The sequence below is a fragment of the Castor canadensis genome, chromosome 10, assembly GCF_047511655.1.
Source record: "Castor canadensis chromosome 10, mCasCan1.hap1v2, whole genome shotgun sequence".
NCBI lineage: Eukaryota > Metazoa > Chordata > Mammalia > Rodentia > Castoridae > Castor > Castor canadensis.
The window spans coordinates 140,051,522-140,077,492 of NC_133395.1; the positions used below are offsets into that span (position 1 = coordinate 140,051,522).

The 25,971-nt window shown below is 44.3% G+C and overlaps 1 protein-coding gene across 7 annotated transcripts in view; it reads right to left on the minus strand.

Annotated features, from left to right (window-relative positions):
* LOC109688341 (oxytocin receptor) overlaps positions 1–25,971 on the minus strand; it is a 95,696-nt gene that overhangs the window by 17,900 nt on the left and 51,825 nt on the right. For all 7 annotated transcript variants that reach the window (XM_074044301.1, XM_074044300.1, XM_074044298.1 and 4 more), the window contains 2 exons: positions 3,720–4,150; positions 1,811–2,883 (listed from right to left, as the gene is read on the minus strand). In XM_074044301.1, the coding sequence (XP_073900402.1) occupies positions 1,811–2,732 (922 nt within the window). In that variant the 5' untranslated portion in view covers positions 2,733–2,883; positions 3,720–4,150. The remainder of the gene's footprint in view (positions 1–1,810; positions 2,884–3,719; positions 4,151–25,971) is intronic.

A 25,971-nucleotide genomic window follows, 5' to 3' on the forward strand; every position in this document is an offset into this window, starting at 1 on the left:
ATAGGAAAAGGGGACCAGGAACTAGAGAAAAGGTTAGATCAAAAAGAATTAACCTAGAAGGTAACACCCACGCACAGGAAATCAATGTGAGTCAATGCCCTGTATAGCTATCCTTATCTCAACCAGCAAAAACCCTTGCTTATACTCTCTCTACAACAAAATTAGAAATAAGGGCAAAATAGTTTCTGCTGGGTATTGGGGGGGGGGAGATGGAGGGGGCGGAGTGGGTGGTAAGGGAGGGGGTGGGGGCAGGGGGGAGAAATGACCCAAGCCTTGTATGCACATATGAATAATAAAAGAAAAAAAAAAAGACTTGGGTCTGATCTCTTCAGAGCCGGCCACGGAAACAGAAGTGGCCTGTGGCTACATGTAGAAACATCTACCACTGCGTCTGTCCGTCCTGGGTCCCTCGTCATGATAGGGGCTGGTGCAGGAAATCCCGCTCCAGTCACTGCTCTGCCTGCAACTTGCTGTAAGCTGGTCCAAGTTCTGCCCACCTTCAGGGCTCTGAACCTTCTCAGTAAGGTGTGACTGGTGGCTACGCTATGGAGTTGGACTGTGTTTCGCAAGTCCTCACGTCAGTCCTTACTCTAAATACCACAGGCCCTCAGTAAATGTTGAATGACAAGTATCATGGCCACTATGGAGCAACTTGGGAGGGCTCCATAAAACCAGGAGTCTGTGGTTTCCAGAAGAGACCAGAGCAAAGATATCAAACAGAATGAAGGTGGCTTGCACTGAGACTTCAACTTCTCAGGATGATCGATCTAACACTGTTAGGAGCAGTGGTGATTATGTCAGAAACTGGACATTGGCAATGGAGAGCAAATCCCTGGATCTTCCCCAGCAAGCATTTGAAGTAAGTCCCAAGCGTCCCACATGTGTGAATGCTTACCTTCATAACAAAGGAGTAAGGCACTGGCCACATGCTATCGCCTGCTCTTTCCAAATAAGCTACTGTAAGGTGCTGTGCCTTGGGGATGGCTGCCTTGCACCAGCCACAGGCCCTAGATCTGGGTACTTGGTTTCCCTCAAGCTTCCTCCCCCAGCTGCCCCATTCAACCTCCTGGCTTTCCAACAAACACATGACCCCACATCATATGACCCCAGCAGTCCTCCAAAGTGGGGGGCTTGTTCCCACCCTCCGTTTAGAAATCACACAGCCCCCCCAAACCTGAACATTATCCTCCCTGCTCCCTTTTCTGCAAGCATCAGTCTCTATCCTGGGCACCCCTGCCCTGTGCCTGCCCAACATGCAGGGGGCTCGTCACTCCACCATAGGTGGCCCCAACAGACAACTTTTTAGAATTTGGTTGGACAAACTGCCCACCTCCTGAGGCTGGCCTCATCCAAACCTAACCTAGTAGGTCCAGGTAGACTTGAACTTAAAGTAGAAGGTGCTTGGGCTTGTTCCCAGGTCAGAAGCCTACCTCCACCACAGCCAAGTTCAGGAAAAGCAGTCACCTGAATCGGTTTTCCCTCCTTAATGAGAAACCATACATACAAGGCCTGTGCTGAGGACTCTTACCTGCATTTTCTCATTTTGCTTCCCTATTGCCAGGTGAGAATGGGTACTCTTATCATTATTTCCATTTCATAAAGGATGAAGTCGAGGCTCAGTTACCCGTCCAAAGTCAATCAGCAGGGGATTAGGGTGCCTCTATGTCTCAGGCCGGAGCACACTCCCGCCCCCACAACCCTGGAAAGCAGAGACTTTAGGACTAGGGCCTGGGGCTGGAGGTGTGGCTCAAGCAGTAGAGCACCTGCCTCGGACTAGAGCCTGGTGCTCCCTCCTTTCACCCCTTACTACCTTCCTTTGGCGCATCCGCATCCCACACGCTCCACATCTGCACGAAGAAGAATGGCGTCCAGCACACGATGAAGGCCAGCACGATGATGAAGGTCATCTTCACCGTGCGGATCTTCGCCTTGGAGATGAGCTTGACGCTGCTGACTCGTGCCAGGGCCGCGAGCCCCTCGCCGCTGGCCGCAGATCCCTCAGGCTCCTGGGCTGCTGCCGCTGCAGCTGTCTTGAGTCGCAGGTTCTGCCAGATCTTGAAGCTGATGAGGCCATAGCAGGCTGCCAGCACGATGACCGGCACGATGTAGACGGCAAGCGTGATCCATGTGACGTAGGCCTTGGGTCCCCAGGGCTGGATGAAGACGGCCCAGCAGTCAAAGACGCCGTCGGCCACTTCGCGCAGGGAGAAGATGTGCACCTGAGGCGCGCTGGCTACCAGGCAGCCAAGCCACGTGGCTAGCACCGCTAGGCGGTCTGTGCGGCGACGCAGCGAGCGCAGCGGTTGGCATATGGCCAAACAGCGGTCGAGCGACATAAGCAGCAGCAGGTAGGTGGAGGCAAACATGCCCACCACCTGTAGGTATTTGACCAGGCGGCACAACAGGTCAGGCCCGTAGAAGCGGAAAGTGATGTCCCACAGTAGCTGCGGCAGCACCTGGAACACAGCCACCACCAGGTCGGCAATGCTCAGGTGCTTCATGAAGAAAAAGAGGCGCGAGTGCTTGTGGCGCGTGGTGCGCAGCGCCAGCAGCACGCACGCGTTGCCACTCAATGCGAGGAAGAGAATGAGGCACAGCACCGCCACCTCCACACGTGCCAAGGCCTCGTTGCGCCGGGGCGGCCCGGCGGTGCGGTTGCCCTCTGGCCCCGGAGGCACCGCGCTCGCGTTGACTGCCTCGGCGCTCCAGTTGACCGGGGGCGCTCCCTCCATGACCGTGGTCGCGTGCGCTCCCGGTCTTCGGGTCCCTTAAGGCGGGGCGCTGCGGGGTGGGGCGGGGCGCCACGCGCAGTGCAAATGTGCCTGGGGGAGCGCGGCAGTCTCCACTCCTGGAGTGCCCGCGTTCTGATCTGCTGGGTCCCACCTGAAAGAAACCGAAGGGCCGTGAGGAGACTGTCGCCCTTGTCAAGATGCGCGTGGGGCGCACTTGTCTCCTTCCTAAGAATCTCGAAGTCATCTGAAACTCGGGGCGCAGCCTCCCGCCACCGGGACGCTTAGCAGCTACTTCCCCCGCTCCCGAAGAAATCCCGGTTAGAGGTAACCTCCTCTGAGTCTCTGCAAAGGAGCGGGAATCTCCTACCCAGTTCTTTAAGAGCTTCAGCGCTTCCCCTGGAGAGAAAGGAGGATTGTAACCAACCCCTTTCCTCCGGACTGGGACTCCCAACCCAGCCACCTACTCCCCGGAACACCCAAAACCTACACCTTTCCCCCCCAGGACCCTCAGTCCAACAACCTGCCGCGGGACCCCCAAAACTAGTCCCTGGTCTAGGAATCCTTACCCCAAGTACTTCCTCCCGCTAGCCTGGAAGAGCCCCCCTCAGGACCCTCCCCTCCAGCCTCCGGTTTCTAACACGCTCAACCATCACTCCCTGAACTCCCGTAACCACTGCTTGCGTAGAACACCGGTGCAAGCAGTCCCTCCCGATGGGACTCCTACCTCAAAGCCAGGGACGGAAACACCTCCCGCGAGGATCCTCCCCAGTCCAGCAGCCCGACGAACGTCTAAGTCCCCAACAGTCAGGGGCTCTGTGCAGTAATCCTGAGCAGTCACTATACAACCGTTCGCAGCACCCTGAGCGCCTCCAGGAACCAGAAGCGCGAGAGACCCCCACCACCTCCACTCATATCCTGTTGGCCCCACTAGCGCTAGTCAGCCCTTCCCACACTCCCCCCGCCGCCCGGTGCGCAGGACCCCTCTACCTGCACCGAGTCCGCAGGTTAGCCTAAAGTTGCTCCCTGGAGAAGTTGCGCTGCCGCCGATGATCTCAAAGACGCGTGCGGTGCGTTGCCCGCCCAAGGGTGGAAAGACTGTCGGCGGCACCCACTGGGTCCCTATGCTGAGGTCTCGCACTCTGGAGCTTGCGCTGGATTCCTCTCTCCCTCAGCTTTGCTGGTGGCTAGATGGGGACAGAAGGCAAGCGAAGAGCGCCGCGGAGGCTGGGCGCGTGAACAGCGTCAGGACGCGGCGCTGCAGCCTGGTGGCTGGCTGTACTGCAAGTCAGCTCGGGGCTTCACTGCCACACCATGTCGCTAGGGGGCAGGGGAAGCTGGCCGCGCCGACCTCAGAGGAGCCTGGGTCAGCTCGAACAGTGTTGATCTCAGTCCCAAGGAACAGGCTTGTTTCGCAGCGGCTTAAAAATCAGGGAGAAGAAACTCGTAAATAACCCGCCTGGTTTCTTCCTTTCTTGGTTTAGAAACTCCTGACTCTCCCAGACAAACAGGAAGCTTAAATAGTAATGTTCTGCTGAGAGTGGATGATGAAGTTACAAAAGCATTTAACTGGTGTTTCCCAAACGTGAGGTTAAGTTCACCACCTTTCTTTCCTTCTTGATTTTTGTTTAGTTTTGGTTCTGTTTTTAAGTGAAATCAGGTAGGTTCTTGCTTTGGAATACTTTTGTTCTTATTCCCGTTAAAGAGGAAATGGAAGCACCTTCTGTTCCAAGCAGCACTGGGGTGGGGGGGGAACCTTCATTCTTTGACTAGTTTTTGGTGGCAATTTCAAGCAAAAAGAAGAAAGAAAAAACTATCTTCATTAAAGTGACTCTGCTGGTCTGTGGACCAACGCCATTTCTCCCTACTTGTCATGCTTCAAAATTCAAATCCTAAACGATGCCAAAGGAAGATGAAATGTTAAAGGCCACTCGTCTGCCTCCGTGCTCCTTTTTCTATTCTAAAACCAATTTCTGAAGTGATTTACAGTGGCCAAGAATTCAGGCAGGAGCAAAAAGGCCAGAATTCAAAAATGAACAGTGCTCTTCAAAGGCATTAAATACATATTTTCTGACATTTCATTTCTCCCTCTTTTAATTATGGGGAGAGAACTGAGTTAGCCAAGCACTGAGTCTCCTGACTCCACAATTATGGTCCTGTGCCAAGACATCCTGGGGCAGAGCTTCCCAGGGTTCTATTTGAGCGGGCCTTCCAGGATGGGCTGGGGAACTCTACAGAACTGCCAAATGGCAAAGGCAAGAGTTGTCTTCTTCTTGCCCCTGGGAGTTGTATTATAATATTCCCAAGAGCATCTGTCATGAAAACTGCAAACTAGGATTACTGAATGCTCAGCTGAGAATTAAGCAACTTTGGGCAAAGTCCTCTTTTCTCCGTGGACCTCAGTTTCCCTATATGGAAAATGAGAGGGCTGGTCAAGACTGCTGATGTCTGAGGTCCCATCCCTCTGTTTTTCTGAAATGTTACAATCCATGCCATCTGAGCGCTTAAGTCTAGCAGGTAAAACACCTTTGCTGGATTCCAGGGCTGGATGAGGAAGGATTTGCTCTCAGAAGCCCTGATTAGTAAGTCTGGAAAGGAAGGTACTGGATGTTAGAGACCAGCCTTCTCTTGTTCCAGAAAAGAGCTTCCTTCAAGAGCAAGTTACCTGGGCCACTTCTCCAGCGCAGGCTCTTCTTCTTCCCCATGTGCCCAAACCTGTGTGGTCTTTGCATGGCAGATGAGACCACATAATTCTGGATTTACTTAGGAGGACTGTTTGGTCTCAGGCAAAAACTAAGCTCTCAACCTGGGAATTAGCCTAGTGGGAAGTACCTGACAAGCATTGGCAAGGCCCTAGGTTCAATCTCCAGCACACAAACAAAACAAATAAATAAAAAACCCTCTAACTTAGCTTTCATCTGAAAAAAAAAAAGAAGGTAGTAGTGGGACACTCATTGCCTGTCTTTTGTTTTATTTCACACTGTATGTAGAAACCAGGCAGGGAAGAAAGGCACTATTTACCTGGGACCCCCCTGAAAGTCCCTGAGGATGAATAAGTCATGCTTCCCCCACAAACACACACATTCACACCAGCTCTACCCAGGGAGAAAAGCACATAAGTTTGGTGTGACAATGGTAAATGCCAATAAAGAGAGTGCTGAGGGCTGAGAGAGCATTTTGGGATAGCTTGACAAAGAAGATGGCTGAATTTTGAGGCTTCAGAATAAGTTCTGTAGGGAGCAAAGAATAAAGGCAACCTTCTCAAAGAGTGCTACAGGGTGTGGGTGCCATTGGGGGGACTAACAATCCCATATGGCTGGGATGAGCTTCTGGGTGCCTGACCCATCACCAGCATCTAATAAATAAATAATTACTGTTACTGTAAATAAATAATTACTAATTAGAATAATTACCATGTATTCTCCCACTTGTGGGAAAGAATGCTTTCCTGGGTGGTATTCAAGATGAAAATTAGTATTGAGTGACACTGAATAAGGTGAGAAAATTCTTTCTCAGTTTTATTCCATTCCTTTTGATTTCATCAAGGAGAAAGTCTGATCAAAGAAAATCTTGAAGGTGATGGTACAAGGACAGCTGAGGGTGAAAGACAGTGGAGGGGGGGAAGGAAGGTAGGGAAAATGGGGAGGGAGTACCAGCTTTGAGACCATTAGAGAGCCTGGCAAGAGAGGCTGTAGGCATGCACCAGGAGGGTGACACTGGAAGGTGTATTAGAGTCTCCAAAGAAACAGAAACATTAGGACGTATATATGGGGAGAGAGAGGGAGAGGGAGGGAGAGAGGAAGGAAGGAAGAGAGAGAGAGAGAGAGAGAGAGAGAGAGAGAGAGAGAGATGTAATTAAGGAACAGGCTTATGTGTCATGGAGGCCAGCAAGTTCAAAATCCACAGGGCAGGCTGGTAGTCTGGAGACCTGGGGAGATGCTATCTTATATTCAAGTCTGAAGCATCTGCTGCAGAATTCTTTCATTCTCAGGGGAGATGACTTGTTTGTTCTATATAGTGTGGCCTTCAACCTATTGGAAGAGGCCCACCTTCATTGAGGAGGGCAATCTGCTTTACTCAAAGTCTACCGATATAAATGTTAATCTTGTGCAAACACATGCTCAAAGAAACATCCAGAATAATGTTTGACCATAAGCAGTGTGGTATTTAAGTCAACACAAAATGAACTGTCACCCAGGGAGTCCCAGCAATTACTATTCTACATGCTGCCCCTCCTGTCTGAGTATCCTGAAGGCAGGGCCCATGTTACATGTACCAGTTCCTCAAAAGGCCTAGGCCATAGCAAAATGGGTATCTGACCCATTTAAGTATTCCTTAAACAGAGAAGGATGGAAGGGAGAGTAGAAATAAGCAACATTCACCATGGCAGTTTTGCTCTCTTGAGAGCAGGACTAGCCACCTGGGGGAAGGCATCCTGTCCAATATCCACTCCTACCTTGGGGAACTGGGTCCTAAGTTTGAGCAACCTGGGAATTTTCCAGTCTGGTACATTTATGTAGACATGGATCCAAGCCCAGTAGCCTTGCCCTGCAGGCAGGTTAGAAATGAATAGCAAACCTCCCCCCACCCACTCTCCTCCCTCCTTCCCCCATGCCTCCTTCCCTCAAATTCTCAGTCTGTGCTTGGGTTCCTGGCTCCAGGAGAGGGTCAGTAACTCACTTGGGCAGGAAGACTGAGAACACATGGCAGCAATAATCTTGCTGTGGCAACCTTGCCCCTGGCTTTCTTACATTTTCAGCTGTTGTGTAGACCCAGGATGCGTGAGCTGACCTGGGAAGTTCACATGACTGTTGTGTCACCATGCCACCTTACTGTTATAACCATTACATTCTTCCTCAAGCCCCGATCATCTTGGATTGCTTCTCAGCTTGTGTGTTCATTGCTGTGCTCCTCGGAGGGTAGAAAAGAGAAAAAAGCATGCTTTTTCATTGGTGAGAGCTCTGAGCTTATAGTAATGAGTACTGGTGTCTGGGTTTGACCATACACTCTGCCCATGTGGCTAAGTTACTGAGTCTCTGTCAGACTCAGTTTTCCCAAGTGCTGACTTTCTGGGGCTGTGTGAGTTAATGCGCATGACAGTCCCTCACGAACAGGTACTGTGCAAGTGAGTCTTCTTTCCCATGCTGACAACCCCCACCCCAGGAGCACGCCATGAAAGTACTGCCTCATGCCATAAACCTCATCTTGTTCGTCTTGCTGGGTGGAGCTCAAGCACATCAAATCTTCACCTATTTTTTTTTTTTTAAGCACTGCTGGGGTTTGAACTCAGGGTTTCATACTTGCTAGGTAGGTGCTCTATTTCTTGAGACACTCCTCTAGCCCTTTTTGTTCTGGTTATTTTTGAGGAAGGGTCTTGATTTTTTTGCCTGGGCCACCTGGATCACAATCTTTCTACTTAAGCTTCCTGCTGTAACTGGGATGACAGACATACAATGCCACACCCAACCTTTACTGTTGATACAGATTCTCAACATGAACTTTTTTTGCCCTGGCTGACCTGCAATGCAATCCTCCTGATCTCAGCCTCCCAAGTAGCTAGGATTATAGGCATGTGCCACTGGCACCCAGCTTAAATCTTCACCTCTTTATAGAGATCTCCTTCCTTGACCTCTTGGCCTTCTGAGAAGATGCCAGTTTCCTTTTTGGTTGAGACAGGTTCTGTCTATGTAGCCCAGGCTAGCCTGGATCTCTCAATTCTCCTGCCTCAACCTCCAGGGTTCAGAGGTGTGCACCACTAGGCCCAGCAAGATGCCAATTTCTGAGCCTCTGAGGTGGCCACAGAGTCCACTTATAACATGAATATGCTCAGTCTCCCTGATTTAGTCCCAAGTATCAGTCCTTTATATATTTATTTATCACTTTTTCCTATCATACAGGCCTATCAATAAAAATGTGCTAAAAAAATTAATAGTGGATTCCCCCCAAGAATATACCTCAGTAAATTAATCACTGGGATTAGACCCTTGCTTTCTGGAACAATATTTTTTTGTGGAAATTGAACTGAAGGAGGACTCTTTCTGAGAAATATGTTACTCATCTACAAGTGCCATTCTTCCCAAGGGGAAGATAAAGATGACAGAGGACAAGGCTTCGAACTCTACAGACATGTTGTCAATCGACATCACATGTCATGTGACATCACAACCCCTATTTATAAATCGGCTTAAATAAACACATGCTCTTTGTGGGTTGCTATTGGCCGAGGCTAAGACGTAGCAGGACAATACGAGAGGGAAAATTCCAGAATAACAGAGCCTGGATAAAAGCTGACTGTTGTTTTGCAGGAGAAAAGGCTTATTGAGAATCATTACCTTTGGAATTTGTCATTTCTTTTAGAAAGGGAGGGCCTGGAAGAGTTGAGAGTAATTTAAAAGTAGCTGACATCCTCATAACCTGCAGAATAACTAGGATTATGGTATCTACTTTATAGATGAGGGAACAGGTTCAGAGAGGGGAAGAGACTTGCCCAAGGCCACATAGCTGATTAAAGAAGGCCAGTGTGGCTAAGCAAAGCACAAGACAAGCTTGAAGACAGTGGACAGCAACTAGACCACGCAGAGCTGGCAGAAGTGGTGGAGGACTGGGCTGTCGCCTCTAAAAGTACTGGGGAAGTTTTGGAGGGACTGAGTGAAGGCAAGATGGGATGGGTGGTGATGTGTCCACATGAGCATGGGGCACAGATTGGGAGGGGACAAGTGGCAACAGGCAAATCAATTAAAAGGCTGTTGCAGACATCCAGGCAACAGTGGTACTCGCCTTAATAGGGTGGTGCCAAGGTCAACAGGGCAAGGACAGGAGAGTTGTCCAAGGTCAACCATGATCAGAAGTGAAATCAGACTGAAACTGCAATCTTTCCATCTGCCCAGCCACCACCAGAGTCATAAAAGGCCTGAGTAGCATCTATGCTGTCCTATAGACAAAAGTTGCAAAGAGTCTTTGGTGAAGTTGAGGGAAAGGCATGTGAGCTGAACAGAGAAGAGCACCCCGATGACTAGTCCCCTGGAGTTATTGGAGCGGTCAGATTCAGTTCATCCAGGAACACACAAAGAAAACAAAGCTCTTTTCTCATCTCCCCCTCCACCACCATTCTATCAGCCCATCTCTGGGAGGACAAAATAACCTAAGGGAAATTCCAGTGACCTGACAGCTCCAAATCAATGTGTCTCCAGCCCCAGGCATCCCCATCTCTTCTCCACCAATTCCAACAGCCACTCATTTTTCTTTTCATTAAAAAGAAGGCATTTCTTCCCAGAAGGGCACCCAACAAAAGTCTACCATTGTTCCTGGGATACTGAACGCATTTTGACAGAATGTTCTATTTTCTCTGATTAGTATGCACCAGCATTCATTCCATAAATATGTTCTCCAGCATCTACTGTGTGCCCAGTGGATTTACCCTTGACTTGCGGCACAGAGAGGATGTATACTAGTTCGAGTTGAACTTGAGTGACCAGTACTCCTAAGCTAGGTAAGACAACCAACACAAGCAGAAAGCCCAGAAGCCTGCCTTGAGTTGCATTTCTACCCTGAAAGTGCTGTCCTATGTGATTGTGGGCAAATGTCCTCACAACTCCCTGAGCCTCAGTTTTCCCTCCTTAAAACAAGGGTGTAAGACAATCTTTGGGATCCCTTTCAGCTCCAGCTTTCTAGAATTCTCTTAGACTGAGCAGTAATACATACACAGCAAAGCAGTGAGCACAAAATGGACCATCTGTTGATGTGTCCCCAGTGTCAGCCACAGCACAGGACATGGTCTGGATAAACACCAGCAGGAAGAATGAGCATGGACTATGCAGGGAGGGAGAAAGCCCTCTGCTAAGACAGTGAGTTATAAACAACTGAAATGTCATTTTTCACCTACCAGACTGGTGAAAATGAAAGGGAAAAACTACCTTGGGGGAATGTAGAACTCTCACACATTGCAGACGGGAATGCATTTGGAATAGTCTCCTTCAAAGGAGAAGGCTCAAAAGTATGTATCACAGCCTTAAACGTGCATACTTTTGACGCAATTAACAATTCTAAAGACATAACTTAAGGAAATAATTGTACAAAAATGCAAAGAAATCAGATAAAGACATTCACTTACCAAGCAAGCTGATGACAGGGGAAAAGGGTTAGTAGAACATGAGTGTCTATTATGTATATAGAGGTCTAGAAGCTAAAACAGCAGGATGGATCCATGCTAGCTGACATGGAAAAGCAAGACAGTGTGTGTGTGTGTGTGTGTGTGTGTGTGTGTGTGTGTGTGTGTGTGTGTGTGTGTGTGTGTATTTCTGAGGGGTGAGTAGAAGGAGCAAAGAAGAGGGCATCTATAGAAATATAGAATGAAGTTACTTTTATGAAAGCACAGAGAATGGTCTCCAAAGGATATTATGAGCAAATGAATAGCATTATCTCTAGGTAGTAAGATTATAAGTGATTAAAATTTGTATTATCTGTGCTTTCTGATATCTCATGGTGAATATGGATTATTTTTGCAATGGGGAGAGACAAAATCTGTTTCCAAAAAGCCTTATCAGTGACCAGTGTGGGTATCTCCAGCCTCCACTTCCTGCTCTGCTCTAGCTGTGGGAAGCATTGTCCCCAGGATATTGGAGAAGTGGGGACATCCCCTGCAAGTGTTCCCTGAAGTTCTCAGCCTGTTTGGACTTGAGTGTTTACGAATAGCGGTTTGGAGGATGGGCAGCCAGTGAGTGACTTCCAGATTGACAATGTGACTCTGAAAGCAGGACACCCCCTCTAAGGTCACCAAAGAACTGTTGCTTTCCTGCCCCCAGTTCATAAAACCTTATAAACAGTTTCTTCAAGGTGCCTACCTCCAGCAACATGTCCTTGTAGGAAAGCTGCACCAAAATGAGTGCAAAACAGCCCAGGGCTCCATGCCCATGAGCCCAGGCCAGTTTAGAGTACAGGAACCCCACCACCAAGCACCATATCCAAGGGCTGACCCGGCTCCTAAGGGAGCCAGGCCCATGGTATTATACAGCCTGAAGGCAGAGACCCCAGGATTCCAGAACTCACACCTGGGTTCAATGTACAAATGACCAATGCTGATTAAGCCCCCAGTGAATGAGCTGCCTCCAGTGGGGCACACACCCACTCCCAGTCATTAGTAGACTCTTCCTAATCCCCCTGCATGGCCCCTTCAATGCTGCAGCCAGCAGCCCACCCCTGCTGCTCCTTTCCGCTCACACTCCTCTTCCTGCTCCCAGGCTTGACTCTGTGGATGGAGTCACACACTCCTGTGACTTCCATCTGCACACCCAGGATGTATCTGTTCCCTTAGAGGACATACCCCTGCTTGTCTGCTAACCATCAAAGTTCACACCTTATCCACTTTATAGGTAGAGGAAGAATGAGAGTCATGTTTTGCCAAACATGCCTGGCTAATTGTATCACACCAGATCTCTGAGTCCCTCCCGGCCTACTGCCCTTTTTCTGAGAATGGTGCTTTCTGGAACTTTGGAATAGGGGTCAAGACACTGGACTTTCTTCCTTTTGTTCTCTTCAAATGGTGGCAACTGTAACTTTCCTAGGGGTTCCTCATTCCTGCTTTTAGGGTCTCTAGGCTCAAATACTGAAGGGGAGGATCCAGGGAGTTGGCCAGGGCAGGCTCACCTTGGAAAAATACACAGCCCCTGGCATCACAGTTGCATGGAGGAGTCATATGGGCCTGGATCTAAATCTTGATGATGCTGAGTACTAACCTTGAGTGACAGCACCAGCCTCCCTGGGCCTCATTCACTCAACTAATAAATAGGGATGACAATGATACCCACATGTTTCAATTTCTATGGCTACATAACAAGTTGTCCCAAAATGTAGTGTTTTCAAACAACAGCATTTATTATCATGAAATGATGACTTGGGGCAGGACTTGGAAGGGACAGTTTGTCTCTGCTCCAGTCAACATCAGATGGGCAGCACAAAGGCTGGGGTTGGAAAACCTTATGGATGGTGAAGGCTTGGTCTCTCACATAGTAAGACAGCTAGTGGTTGGGACCTTAGCTTGGGCTGGGGGTCAGAACACCCATTATAGGTTCCTATACTGCCTTAGAACATGGTGGCTGGATTCCAAAGGCAAACAAAGAGAGAGTCAGAGAGACAGTCAGAGATAGACAAAGACAAAGAGAGTCAGAGACAAACAGAAATAGAGAGAAAGAAAGACAGAAACAGACAAGTCAGAAAGAAACCACATCCCTATTTGTGGCTTAGCATCCGAAGTCATGTTACCTCACTTCTGCCACATTACATTCAACAAGGTGGTCACAAAGTCCCACCAGCAAGAGCCGGAAGCTCATGAGGCCAAAAGTTTCATGGTGCCATTTTCAGAAAATGTGCAATAATACTATGTTACTGACTTGTTCAAGTTTATCCAGCTGAAGAAAAGCTAGAATAGTGTCCTGTACCTGGCAGGACTCAATAAATTGTAGCTGTTATATACTAGTGGCCTATAAGGGTGTCCAAGAGTCTGGAGCAACAGATTAGGAACCTATGGCCAGGTCTAGCACAAAACAAAAGAGCTCAAGGTCTACTTCAGTCACTTGGAGTTGAGTAACAAGTTGCCAATGACAAGAGCACTACAAAGTCATGCTTGTGAGGCGTTTCCCCACATATCCTCATCCCTCACATCCATCACATCCCAACAGCATGGCCCAGTCTCTCAAATTAGAAGCAAGACATGCTATTCTTAAAGAAACCACACCATCCTGAGCAAACAGAACCAGCTGCAAACATCACAATGCAGCATCCTGAAAGAGAGGGTCAGAGATCTTCAAGGCCAGAAAGAACAGTCCTCAACAGTACATGGTGCTTGCAGTCTACTCCAGAGGGCCTGAGCTGCCCTTTCTTAGGCCAGACTGTAACTGGGCGGAGAGGGGGGGGGTCTGCTTTTCCTTAATAAGCTATAAGTTTCCTCTATCCATTCCCCAGTGAAGAGCACACCACTAAAATTTCAGTTGAGAACAGCCACAGATATCATCTCTCCCAGATGTACTTATATTTTGATCAGGTACCTTGTGGTGCATTTCTGTCTGATAGAGGAAAATTGGGTACTACAACAAAGAAGATAAGCAAGGACCCTGCTTGGACTGCTCCAAGCCAGCATCCACACATCCCAGCAGTCCTAAGTGAATAGTACAGCATGGCTAGTGGGGAGGATAGAGAACCAAAACAAAGACAGCAAGAGAATCATAAGGATGCTAAAATTGGAGCCAGCAAGCATTCTAAAAATCATATATTATAATCCCTTTGTTTCTCAGAGATTAAAAGTGAGGTCCAGAAAGGGACTGAAACTGGTCTTGGTTTGCCTTGGTTCCTTTCAGGGCCTGGCTCCTATAGCTGAATTTCAGGCCTGTCCATAGCTTGCTAGCTCTGGACAATGAGCACTTGAGTTATTTGGCCAGGGTCACTCTCTCCAGGGGAGTTAGTTGAGAAACAGCCTGGATCTGAGGCAGGGGATGGGGGTGGCTGGTAGTGAAGTCCTTGGGTCCAGTTCCAAGGGCAGGGCTAGCTACATAATTTGCAGAATTCAGAACAAAATGAGAAATCAGAGCCTCTATTCAAACATTACATCAGTTAGCTTCTTGTTACTCTTACAAAACACCTGAGATAATTAACTTATAAAGACACAAGGTTTATTTTGGCTAAGAGTTTTAGAAGTTTCAGTCCAAGATTGGGTGGACCATTGCTTTGGGCCTCTGATGGGCATGTGATATGGTGACAGTGGGGGGAGTGACCATGTGCGGAAGGAAGCAAATGGCTCATCTCATGATCCAGGAAGCAAAAAAGAGGAAGAGGAAGAGACCAGGAACCCATAATTCTCTTCAAGGGCATGTCTCCATGACCTAAGAAACTCCCACAAGACGCCATGCTCTAAAAGGCCACAGCATCAATCAATATCACCACCCTGGGAACCAAGCCTTTAACACATAGACTTTGGAGACACTTAGCCAAACTACATCAAACATTATTAAGAATTTCAAGGCAATGACAGCACAGAATTAAACTGAATTTTTTAAAGCAAGACAGAGAAGTAGGAGGTTCCCTGACATATCTCCCCATAGCAGCAATAACTTGTCAACCATCCATGGATAAAAGAGCATTTGTAGGAGTTTTGAGATACAAAGTGGAAACCAAGGCAAAAGCAGGCTATTTTGAGAGGGTACGCTCAGACCTCAATGGTAGGCTTACTGACCCTAATCCTGGCCACAGACCTGGAAATACCCCTCCTCCTGTGGGATTCAGATATAGCCTTGTTCACCCTTGGTTCTGCCACTAGAAACATCCATCCAAGGGAGACACAAGGAGCCATACCAGCATGGTGTGGGCCTCTGTTAACAGGCCCACTGACCTCAGTCCTAGCTGTGTACCCCAAAGCAGCCTGTGACTCAGCTCTAAACCACTCAGCCACAGTCCAAGAACAGTCCTTCCTGCTCAGATAACTCACAGTAGTCTTGTCCATACTCATCGATCCCAGCTGTGGATCCCCAGCAGTCCTATGACTCAATTCCAGCTCTCTCAGCTGTGGTCCAGGGCCAGTCCTATCTGCCCATGGACATACTTACAGGTAAGGCATCTGGAAAATACCCACTGTCAGTGAACTCAACTGTGCACTCTGAAACAGACCCTTGTCCCAGCCAGTCCTGCTGACCAAGGTCCTGGATGCAGTCCCATCCATCCAGGGATCCATACTGACACAAGACCCTGGCAACAGGCCCATCAACTGCAGTCCTAGTAGCACCCATGTGCTCCAGCTCTAACCTGTCACAGCTGAAATAATCCCAAAGGCAATCCCATAGTCCAAGGACCTGACAAAAGGTCTGAAACCAGACTGAAAGACTGGAAGTGGTATAGGTTTCTTCAAATGCGCAAACACCAACACAAGGTTACCAGATCATGAAGAATAAGGCAATATAACAATACTAAGATAATACTAAAGCAAATTAATAAAGCTCTAGTAACTAACCCACAGAAACAGACATATATGAATATTCACAAAGAATTCAAAATAATCATATTAAAGAAGCTTAGTAAGACTAAGCTGATTAAGCCTGTAATTCCACCTGCTTGGGAGGCAAAAATCAGGCTAGCCCAGGGAAAAAGTTAGTGAGACCCACATGTCAACCAATAAGCTGGACATGGTGGTACATGCCTGAGATCCCAGCTACACAAGAGGCACAGATAGGAGGACTGCAGTCTCAGGCCAGCCCAGGCAAAAAGGGAGAAACTATCTGAAAAACTACCTAAAGCAAAAAGGGCTGGGAGCATGGTCCAAATGGTAGAGTACTTGCCTAGCAAGCACAAGACCCTGAGTTCAAACCCCAATACTGTGAGAAGAAAAAAATGAAAAAGTTTAATGAGATAAAAGAGAACAGACAGACTATTGAACATTCCAGAGAAACAATGTGTGAACAAACTAAGAAGCTTAATAAGGGAAGAGAAAACATAAAAAAGAATCAAACAAAAATCTTGAGCTAAAGGATACAGGAGCAGAAGTGAAAAATTCAATGCAGGGCTTCAACAGCAGACTCAATCATGCAGAAGAAAAAAATCAGCAAACTCAAATATAGATCATTTGAAAATGATTATAAGAATGAAAGAAAAACCTAGGGTGTAGCTTAGTGGTACAATGCTTGTCTATACACAGAAGGGCCTGGGTTCCATGCCTCCACACTCCCAAAAAGACTGGTGAAGAAAGTACATAAGGCCTATGTACCCACCATCACATGAATGACTGAGAACTTCCTACATTTTGGGATGAATATGGACATCCATATTCATGGACCCAAATTTTTCCAAACAAGATCAATTCAAAGATTACCCTGTGTCACATTATACACATTACAGTGAAATGCCAAGAGTCAAAGACAAAACGAATTTTGGAGGGAAGGGGAGAGGAAAAGGGAGGGGAGGGGAGGGAGGCAAGTCATCACAGACAAGGGAAGCTCCATAAAGCTATCAGTGGATTTTTTTTCCAGTGGAAACCTTGCAGACCAGAAGGGTACGAGCTCATATATTCAAGAAGCTATAAGAAAGAAAAAATGCCAGCTAAGAATATCAACTCAGGTGAAGCTATATTTCAGATACGAAAGGGAGACAAATGAAAGTTGAGATTTTATCACAAATAGATCTGCCTTGCAAGAATGCTAACAGCAAATAGCAGGTTTTTTTTTAATTGAAATTAAAGTATAGCAAATAACAACATAAAAACATATGACAGAACCGAAGAACTATTAATTAAACAACTCAAGACCTGTGAAAAGAAGATGCAAGAACTCACTGACTCCATCAAAAGACCAAACTTGAGAATCATGGGCAGCGAAGAAGGAGAAGAGGTGCAAACGAAGGGAATGTGTAATATATTCAACAAAATAATAACGGAAAATTTCCCAAATCTAGAGAAAGATATTCCCATACAGATGCAAGAGGCCTCCAGGACACCAAACAGACCAGATCAAAATAGAACTACTCCACGACATATCATCATTAAAACAACAAGTTCAGAAACTAAGGAAAGAATATTGAAGGCTGTAAGAGAGAAAAACAAGTAACATACAAAGGTAAACCCATCAAAATCACAGCAGACTTCTCAACAGAAACATTAAAAGCAAGAAGAGCGTGGGGTGAGATCTTCCGGGCATTGAATGAAAATAACTTCAACCCCAGGATACTCTACCCAGCAAAACTATCATTCAAAATAGATGGAGCAATAAAAGTCTTCCATGATAAGCAGAAACTAAAACAATATGTGACCACAAAGCCACCATTACAAAAGATTCTTCAAGGGATTCTGCACACAGAAAGTGAAACTCAACTTAACCATGAAAAGGCAGGCAGCACCAAACCACAGGAAAAGAAAAAGCAAGACAGTAGAGAGTAACATCAAGTTAGGTACACACAATCAAACCTTCAAACAACTAAGACAACTAAATGGCGGGAATCACCACATACCTATCAGTACTAACGCTTAATATTAACGGACTTAATTCACCCATCAAAAGGCACCGCTTGACGAAATGGATTAAAAAGGAAGATCCAACAATTTGATGCTTACAGGAGACTCATCTCACTGACAGAAATAAGCATATGCTTAGGATGAAAGGCTGGAAGAAGATTTACCAAGCCAATGGCCCCCGAAAACAGGCAGGAGTAGCAATACTTATCTCTGACAAAGTAGACTTCAAACCTACATTGATCAAACGAGATAAAGAAGGACATTCCATACTAATAAAAGGGGAAATAGACCAAAAGGAAATAACAATTATCAACCTATATGCACCCAATGTCAATGCACCCAATTTCATCAAACATACCCTGAAAGACCTAAAAGCATATATAAACTCCAACACAGTGGTTGTGGGAGACTTTAACACCCCATTATCATCAATAGATAGGTCATCCAAACAAAAAATCAAGAAAGAAATCCTAGATCTAAAATATGCAATAGATCAAATGGACCTAGTAGATGTCTACAGAACATTTCATCCAACTTCTACACAATATACATTCTTCTCAGCAGCCCATGGAACCTTCTCCAAAATAGATCATATCCTAGGGCACAAAGCAAGCCTCAGAAAATATAAGAAAATAGAAATTATACCATGCATACTATCTGATCACAATGCAGTAAAAGTAGATCTCAATAACAAAAGTAAAGACAAAAAAACATGCAAACAGCTGGAAACTAAATAACTCATTACTTAATGAAGAATGGATCATCGATGAAATAAAAGAGGAAATTAAAAAGTTCCTGGAAGTCAATGAAAATGAAAACACAACCTAACAGAACCTATGGGATGCAGCTAAGGCAGTCTTGAGAGGAAAGTTTATAGCCATGAGTGCATATATTAAAAAGATTGAAAGATCCCAAATCAATGACCTAATGATACAGCTCAAACTCCTAGAAAAACAAGAACAAGCAAATCCCAAAACAAATAGAAGGAGAGAAATAATAAAAATAAGAGCTGAAATCAACAAAATAGAAACCAAAAAGACCATATAAAGAATTAATGAAACAAAAAGTTGGTTCTTTGAAAAAATAAACAAGATCGAAAGACTCCTGGCAAACCTAACTAAAATGAGGAGAGAAAAAACCCAAATTAGTAGAATCAGGAATGCAAAAGGGGAGATAACAACAAACACCATGGAAGTCCAGGAAATCATCAGAGACTACTTTGAGAACCTATATTCAAATAAATTCGAAAATCTTAAAGAAATGGACAGATTTCTAGATACATATGATCATCCAAAACTGAACCAAGAGGAAATTAATCACCTGAATAGACCTATAACACAAAATGAAATTGAAGCAGCAATCAAGAGTCTCCCCAAAAAGAAAAGTCCAGGACCTGATGGATTCTCTGCTGAATTCTATCAGACCTTTAAAGAAGAACTGATACCAACCCTCCTTAAATTGTTCCACAAAATAGAAAGGGAAGGAAAATTGCCAAACACATTTTATGAAGCCAGTATTACACTTATCCCAAAACCAGGCAAAGACACCTCCAAAACGGAGAACTATACGCCAATCTCCTTAATGAACATTGATGCAAAAATCCTCAACAAAATAATGGCAAACCGAATTCAGTAACACATCAAAAAGATTATTCACCACGGCCAAGTAGGCTTCATCCCAGGGAAGCAGGTGTGGTTCAACATACGAAAATCAATAAATGTAATAAACCACATTAACAGAAGCAAAGACAAAAACCACTTGATCATCTCAATAGATGCAGAAAAAGCCTTTGATAAGATCCAACATCATTTCATGATAAAAGCTATAAGAAAACTAGGAATAGAAGGAAAGTACCTCAACATTATAAAAGCTATATATGACAAACCTACAGCCAGCATTATACTTAATGGAGAAAAACTGAAACCATTCCCTCTAAAATCAGGAACCAGACAAGGATGCCCACTATCTCCACTCCTATTCAACATAGTACTGGAATTCCTAGCTAGAGCAATTAGGCAAGAAGAAGGAATAAAAGGAATACAAATAGGTAAAGAAACTGTCAAAATATCCCTATTTGCAGACGACATGATCCTATACCTTAAAGACCCAAAAAACTCTACTCAGAAGCTTCTAGACATCATCAATAGCTATAGCAAGGTATCAGGATATAAAATCAACATAGAAAAATCATTAGCATTTTTATACACTAACAATGAGCAAACTGAAAAAGAATGTATGAAAACAATTCCATTTACAATAGCCTCAAAAAAAATCAAATACCTAGGTGTAAACCTATCAAAAGATGTGAATGACCTCTACAAGGAAAACTATAAACTTCTGAAGAAAGAGATTGAGGAAGACTATAGAAAGTGGAGAGATCTCCCATGCTCATGGATTGGTAGAATCAACATAATAAAAATGTCGATACTCCCTAAAGTAATCTACTTGTTTAATGCAATTCCCATCAAAATTCCAAGGACATTCATTAAAGAGATTGAAAAATCTACTGTTAAATTTATATGGAAACACAAGAGGCCACGAACAGCCAAGGCAATACTCAGTCAAAAGAACAATGCTGGAGGTATCACAATACCTGACTTCAAACTATATTACAAAGCAATAACAATAAAAACAGCATGGTACTGGCACAAAAACAGACATGAAGACCAGTGGAACAGAATAGAGGACCCAGATATGAAGCCACACAACTATAACCAACTTGTCTTTGACAAAGGAGCTAAAAATATACGATGGAGAAAAGACAGCCTCTTCAACAAAAACTGCTGGGAAAACTGGTTAACAGTCTGCAAAAAACTGAAACTAGATCCATGTATATCACCCTATACCCATATTAACTCAAAATGGATCAAGGATCTTAATATCAGACCCCAAACTCTTAAGTTGATACAGGAAAGAGTAGGAAATACTCTGGAGTTAGTAGGTATAGGTAAGAACTTTCTCAAGGGAACCCCAGCAGCACAGCAACTAAGAGATAGCATAGATAAATGGGACCTCATAAAGCTAAAAAGCTTCTGAACATCAAAAGAAATGGTGTCTAAACTGAAGAGAACACCCACAGAGTAGGAGAAAATATTTGCCAACTATACATCAGACAAGGGACTGATAACCAGAATATATAGGGAACTTAAAAAACTAAATTCTCCCAAAACTAATGAACCAATAAAGAAATGGGCAAGTGAACTAAACAGAACTTTCTCAAAAGAAGAAATTCAAATGGCCAAAAAACACATGAAAAAATGCTCACCATCTCTAGCAATAAAGGAAATGCAAATTAAAACCATGCTAAGATTCCACCTCACCCCTGTTAGAATAGCCATCATCAGCAACACCACCACCAACAGGTGTTGGCATGGATGCGGGGAAAAAGGAACCCTCTTACACTGTTGTTGGGGATGTAGACTAGTACAACCACTCTGGAAAAAAATTTGGAGGCTACTTAAAAAGCTAGACATCAATCTACCATTTGATCCAGCAATACCACTCTTGGGGATATACCCAAAAGACTGTGACACAGGTTACTCCAGAGGCACCTGCACACCCATGTTTATTGCGGCACTATTCACAATAGCCAAGTTATGGAAACAGCCAAGATGCCCAGCACTGACGAATGGATTAAGAAAATGTGGTATCTATACACAATGGAATTTTATGCAGCCATGAAGAAGAACGAAATGTTATCAGTCGCTGGTAAATGGATGGAATTGGAGAACATCATTCTGAGTGAGGTTAGCCTGGCCCAAAAGACCAAAAATCGTATGTTCTCCCTCATATGTGGACATTAGATCAAGGGCAAACACAACAATGGGATTAGACTATGAGCACATGATAAAAGCGAGAGCACACAAGGGAGGGGTGAGGATAGGTAAGACACCTAAAAAATTAGCTAGCATTTGTTGCCCTTAACGCAGAGAAACTAAAGCAGATACCTTAAAAGCAACTGAGGCCAATAGGAAAAGGGGAACAGGTACTAGAGAAAAGGTTAGATCAAAAAGAATTAACCTAGAAGGTAACACCCACGCACAGGAAATCAATGTGAGTCAATGCCCTGTACAGCTATCCTTATCTCAACCAGCAAAAACCCTTGTTCCTTCCTATTATTGCTTATACTCTCTCTACAACAAAATTAGAAATAAGGGCAAAATAGTTTCTGCTGGGTATTGGGGGGGAGAGGGAGGGGGTGGAGTGGGTGGTAAGGGAGGGGTTGGGGGCAGGGGGGAGAAATGAACCAAGCCTTGTATGCACATATGAACAATAAAAGAAAAAGAAAAAAAAACATATGACAGACTACAACTCACTAGATAAGGTAAATAGTTAAATTCAGCATACTCTAATGTTGTGATGTTGGTGTGTAAATCATTTCTAACTTTAAAAGTTGAAACACAAAAGTATTAAAACAACTATAGCTATCATAATCTATTAATGGGTACATAACATGAGAAGATATGAAGTGTAACATTGGTAACATGAATTGGAGCAGGAGGGAGTTTTCATATATAGTTGAATTTAAGTTTTACTAGCTTTAAATAGACTCTTGATTTATAAGATTGCCTGTTAGTTAGTTTTTTGTTGTTGTGACAAATACCCAAGGAAAACAATTTAAGGGAAGAATGATTTATTTTGGCTCATGGTTTCCAAGGTTTCAGTCCAAGGTTCAGTGGCCCCATTAGGCTGGAGGCGAGGCAGAATATCACAATGGCAGAAGCATGTGAAAGAGGGGGATGCTTACCTCAGTCAGCCAGAGAGCAGACAGAAGAGCAAGAACAGAATGGGCCAGGGATACCCTTCAAAGGTACATCTCCAGTGGCCTACCTCCAAACAGGGAGCACTTTCTACAGTTCCACCACCTAGCAACAGTCTATTCATATTTTGAACCCATCAAAGGATTCACATCCATTGATGAAGGCTGAGTCCTCAGGGTCCAATCACTCTCAATAACACCATCGGCTAGAGACAAGCCTTCAACATCTTACAGATGGCTTATGTAATCCTTATAGTAACCAAAAAAAAAATCTCTAATAGATACACAAGGAAGGGGGATCAAAGCATATTACTGCAAAAAATCAAGTTATAAAGGAAGATAGAAAAAGAAGAAAGTAAAATAGAAAACAATTAATAGCAATAGTAAGTCTTTACCTATTGATAATTACTTTAAATGTAAATTGATTAAATTTTCTAACCATAAAACATGGGGTGGCTGAACAGAAAAAAAAAAAGCCCTACATCTAGGGTTGTGCTACCAACAGAAGACTCACTTTATATTTAAGAACATACACAGGCTGAAAGTGAAGGGATGGAAAAAGGTGTCCATGGAAATGATAGCCAGAATAGAGCTATATTTATCAGAAAAGAAATAGATTTTTCCAGCCAAAACTCTGTCACAAGAGACAAAGAAGGTAACTATAGAAGGATAAAGGATCAGTTCATCAAGAGGATACAATAATTACAAACATATATATGCTTCCAACACTGGAAAGCCCAAATATACAAAGCAAATATTAACAGAATTGAAGGGAGAAGCAGGTAGCAGGGAACATTAATATCCCACTTTTATCAATGGATGTATCATCCAGATGACAGAACCACAGAAGTTTCTGAATAGCCAAAGCTATCATGAGTAAAAAGAAAACTGAGGTCTTACATGCTCTGATTTCAAACTGTATCACAAAGCCATAGCAATCAAAACAGGCATAAAACATGGTACCAGCATAAGAAAAACCAGACAGAGAGAGCAGAAGCAGAGTAGAGAGTGTCCAGACCAAGTCAAGCTTTGAAAGGTGTCTAGAATACAATAGGGGAATTTTCCTCAATCAATTATGCTGGGAAAACTGGCTATCCACATATAAAAATATGAAAATGTACCTTCATGTTATACCATGAACAAAGATTAACTGAGAATGGATTAGGGACTTAAATACAAGACTTGGAACTCTAAAATTCTGAGAAGAAAACACAGGAAAAGGCTCCTTGACATTGGTGTTGGCAATGGCAGTATCTTTTGGGGTGTAATACCAAAAACAGAGGAACAGAAGCAAAACTGAACAAATGTGACTACAGCAAACTCAAACGCTTCTGCACAGCAAAGGAAATAATCAACAAAATGAAAAGACAACCTACAGAATGGGATAAAAATATCTGTAAATTATGTATCTGGTTAAGAGTTAGTATCAAAATAAGGAATGTCTACAAATCTATAGGAAAAAAAACCCACCAAATAACCCGATTAAAAATGGATGAAAACTTGACTGTACATTTTTTTCAAAGAAGACATATAAATGACTGACAAGTATATGAAACAGTGCTAAAAATCACTAATCATCAGGGAAATGCAAATCAAAGCCAAAATGGTATATCACCTCACCTGTGAGGGTACTATTATCAAAAAGACAAGAAATAACAAGTGTTGACAAAAGTGTGGAGAAAAGGGACCCTATCCACTGTTGGAAAAACGTAAATTAGTTCAGCTATTAAGGAAAACAGCATGGAGGGTCCTCATAAATTAAAAACATGCTCCTGCAATTCTACTTGTGGTACATATTCAAAGAAAATGAAATCCGTATCGGGAAGAGACATCTGCATCCCCCATATCTAAGATATAGAAACAACCTAAGTGTCCATCAATGGGTGAATGGATGAGGAAAACAGGGTACATAAATATTGTGGAACACTATTCATCTTAAAAAAAAAAAGAAATCCTGCCACTTGCAACAACATGGATGAACCTGGAGACATTGTGCTAAGCGAAATAAGCCAGATGTAGACAGACAAACACTGTATGATTTCATTTATATGTGAGATCCAAAAAACAAAGTCACACTCAAGAAGATGAGTGTAGAATGGTGGTTGCCAAGGGCTGAAGGCAAAAAAGGGTGATGGGAAAAGGTTGGTGAAAAGTGCAAAATTTCAGTTACAAGATGAGTAAGTTCTAGTCAGTAGTGTACCACATAGTGACTAGGGCTGATAATACTGTATTATATATTAAAAATGTCAACAATGACAATGATGATGATGATAACAACAACATAGGACATGAATGCACGTGAAGGACTGCCTGGGGGTGGTCAGTGAGGGGTGGGGAAAGGAATGGCTATTGAGGGATGAAGAGGACAGAAGCACACAACATATATGCATATGAAGAAAGCATTATGAAATCCACCACACTGTTTGAAAAAGTGGGAGGATGCCGAATGGAAATATAATAGGTGCGGTGAACTTGTTTAAGCTACACTGTATGCATGTATGGAATTATCACAATGACATCCTCTCATATTATTAATATATGATAATCCAAAAACAAAATAAAAAATCTTAAAAGAAACAAATGTAGATAAATAAATAAATGGACCTGACAAGAGAGACTGTCAATAAATGTTTATTAAATGTTTGAGGAGGCAAACATGAGGTGGTTCATGTCTGTAATCCTAGAAACTCAGGAGGCAGAGATCAGGATTGCAGTAAGAGGCCAGCCCAAGCAAAAAGTTAGCAGAAGTCCATCTCAACCAATAGGTAGGTGTAGTGGCTTGCACCTGTGATGCCAGCTATGCAGAGAAGCATAAATAGGAATATCATGGTACAAGCCAGCCTGAGCAAAAAGCAAGACCCTATCCCCAAAACTAAAGCAAAAAGCGCTGAGGGAGTAGCTAAGTGGTAGAGTGCCTGCCTAGCAAGAGTAAGACCCTGAGTTCAAACCCTAGTACCACCAACAAAACCAAAAGTTTATGGAGGGACTATGTGAAGCCAGCAGCAGGGGGACATCAAAGAAACCCTTCTTTCTTTCCCAGCCCTGCCCCCAGGTTTCTAGGACTCTTAGGAGAGGGTTTGGGTAACTTCTTTCTACTGTCATGTGGAGATGTACTGCACCTCTCTCTCCTGGCCAGGTACAATGCGTAGGCAGTGGCAAAGTTGTCCAAAGCCAGTTGCAACTTGGTCTAATCCAAGGTCACAGTCTTCTACACTAGATTGCCTTTTGGGGAAAATGCTTAACCTAAATTGGCTAACTTTAGCCTAAAATAGATTTTAGCCTGAACTCTAATTTTAATCTGCATTAACTTCAGCTTCAAGAGAAGCAGCATGGACACCTCCCCCGCACACTGCACAGTGCGTCCCCAGGTTTTGCCTGGCTTGCTTGCCCAGAAGCTTCTTGAGGTTCAGATTTAATGGAAAACATGATGAAGTGGCCTGGCCAACTAAAGTGGATGGAGAGCGACCACTCCCTGGCAGACCATCCCTGGGGACAATGCTGAT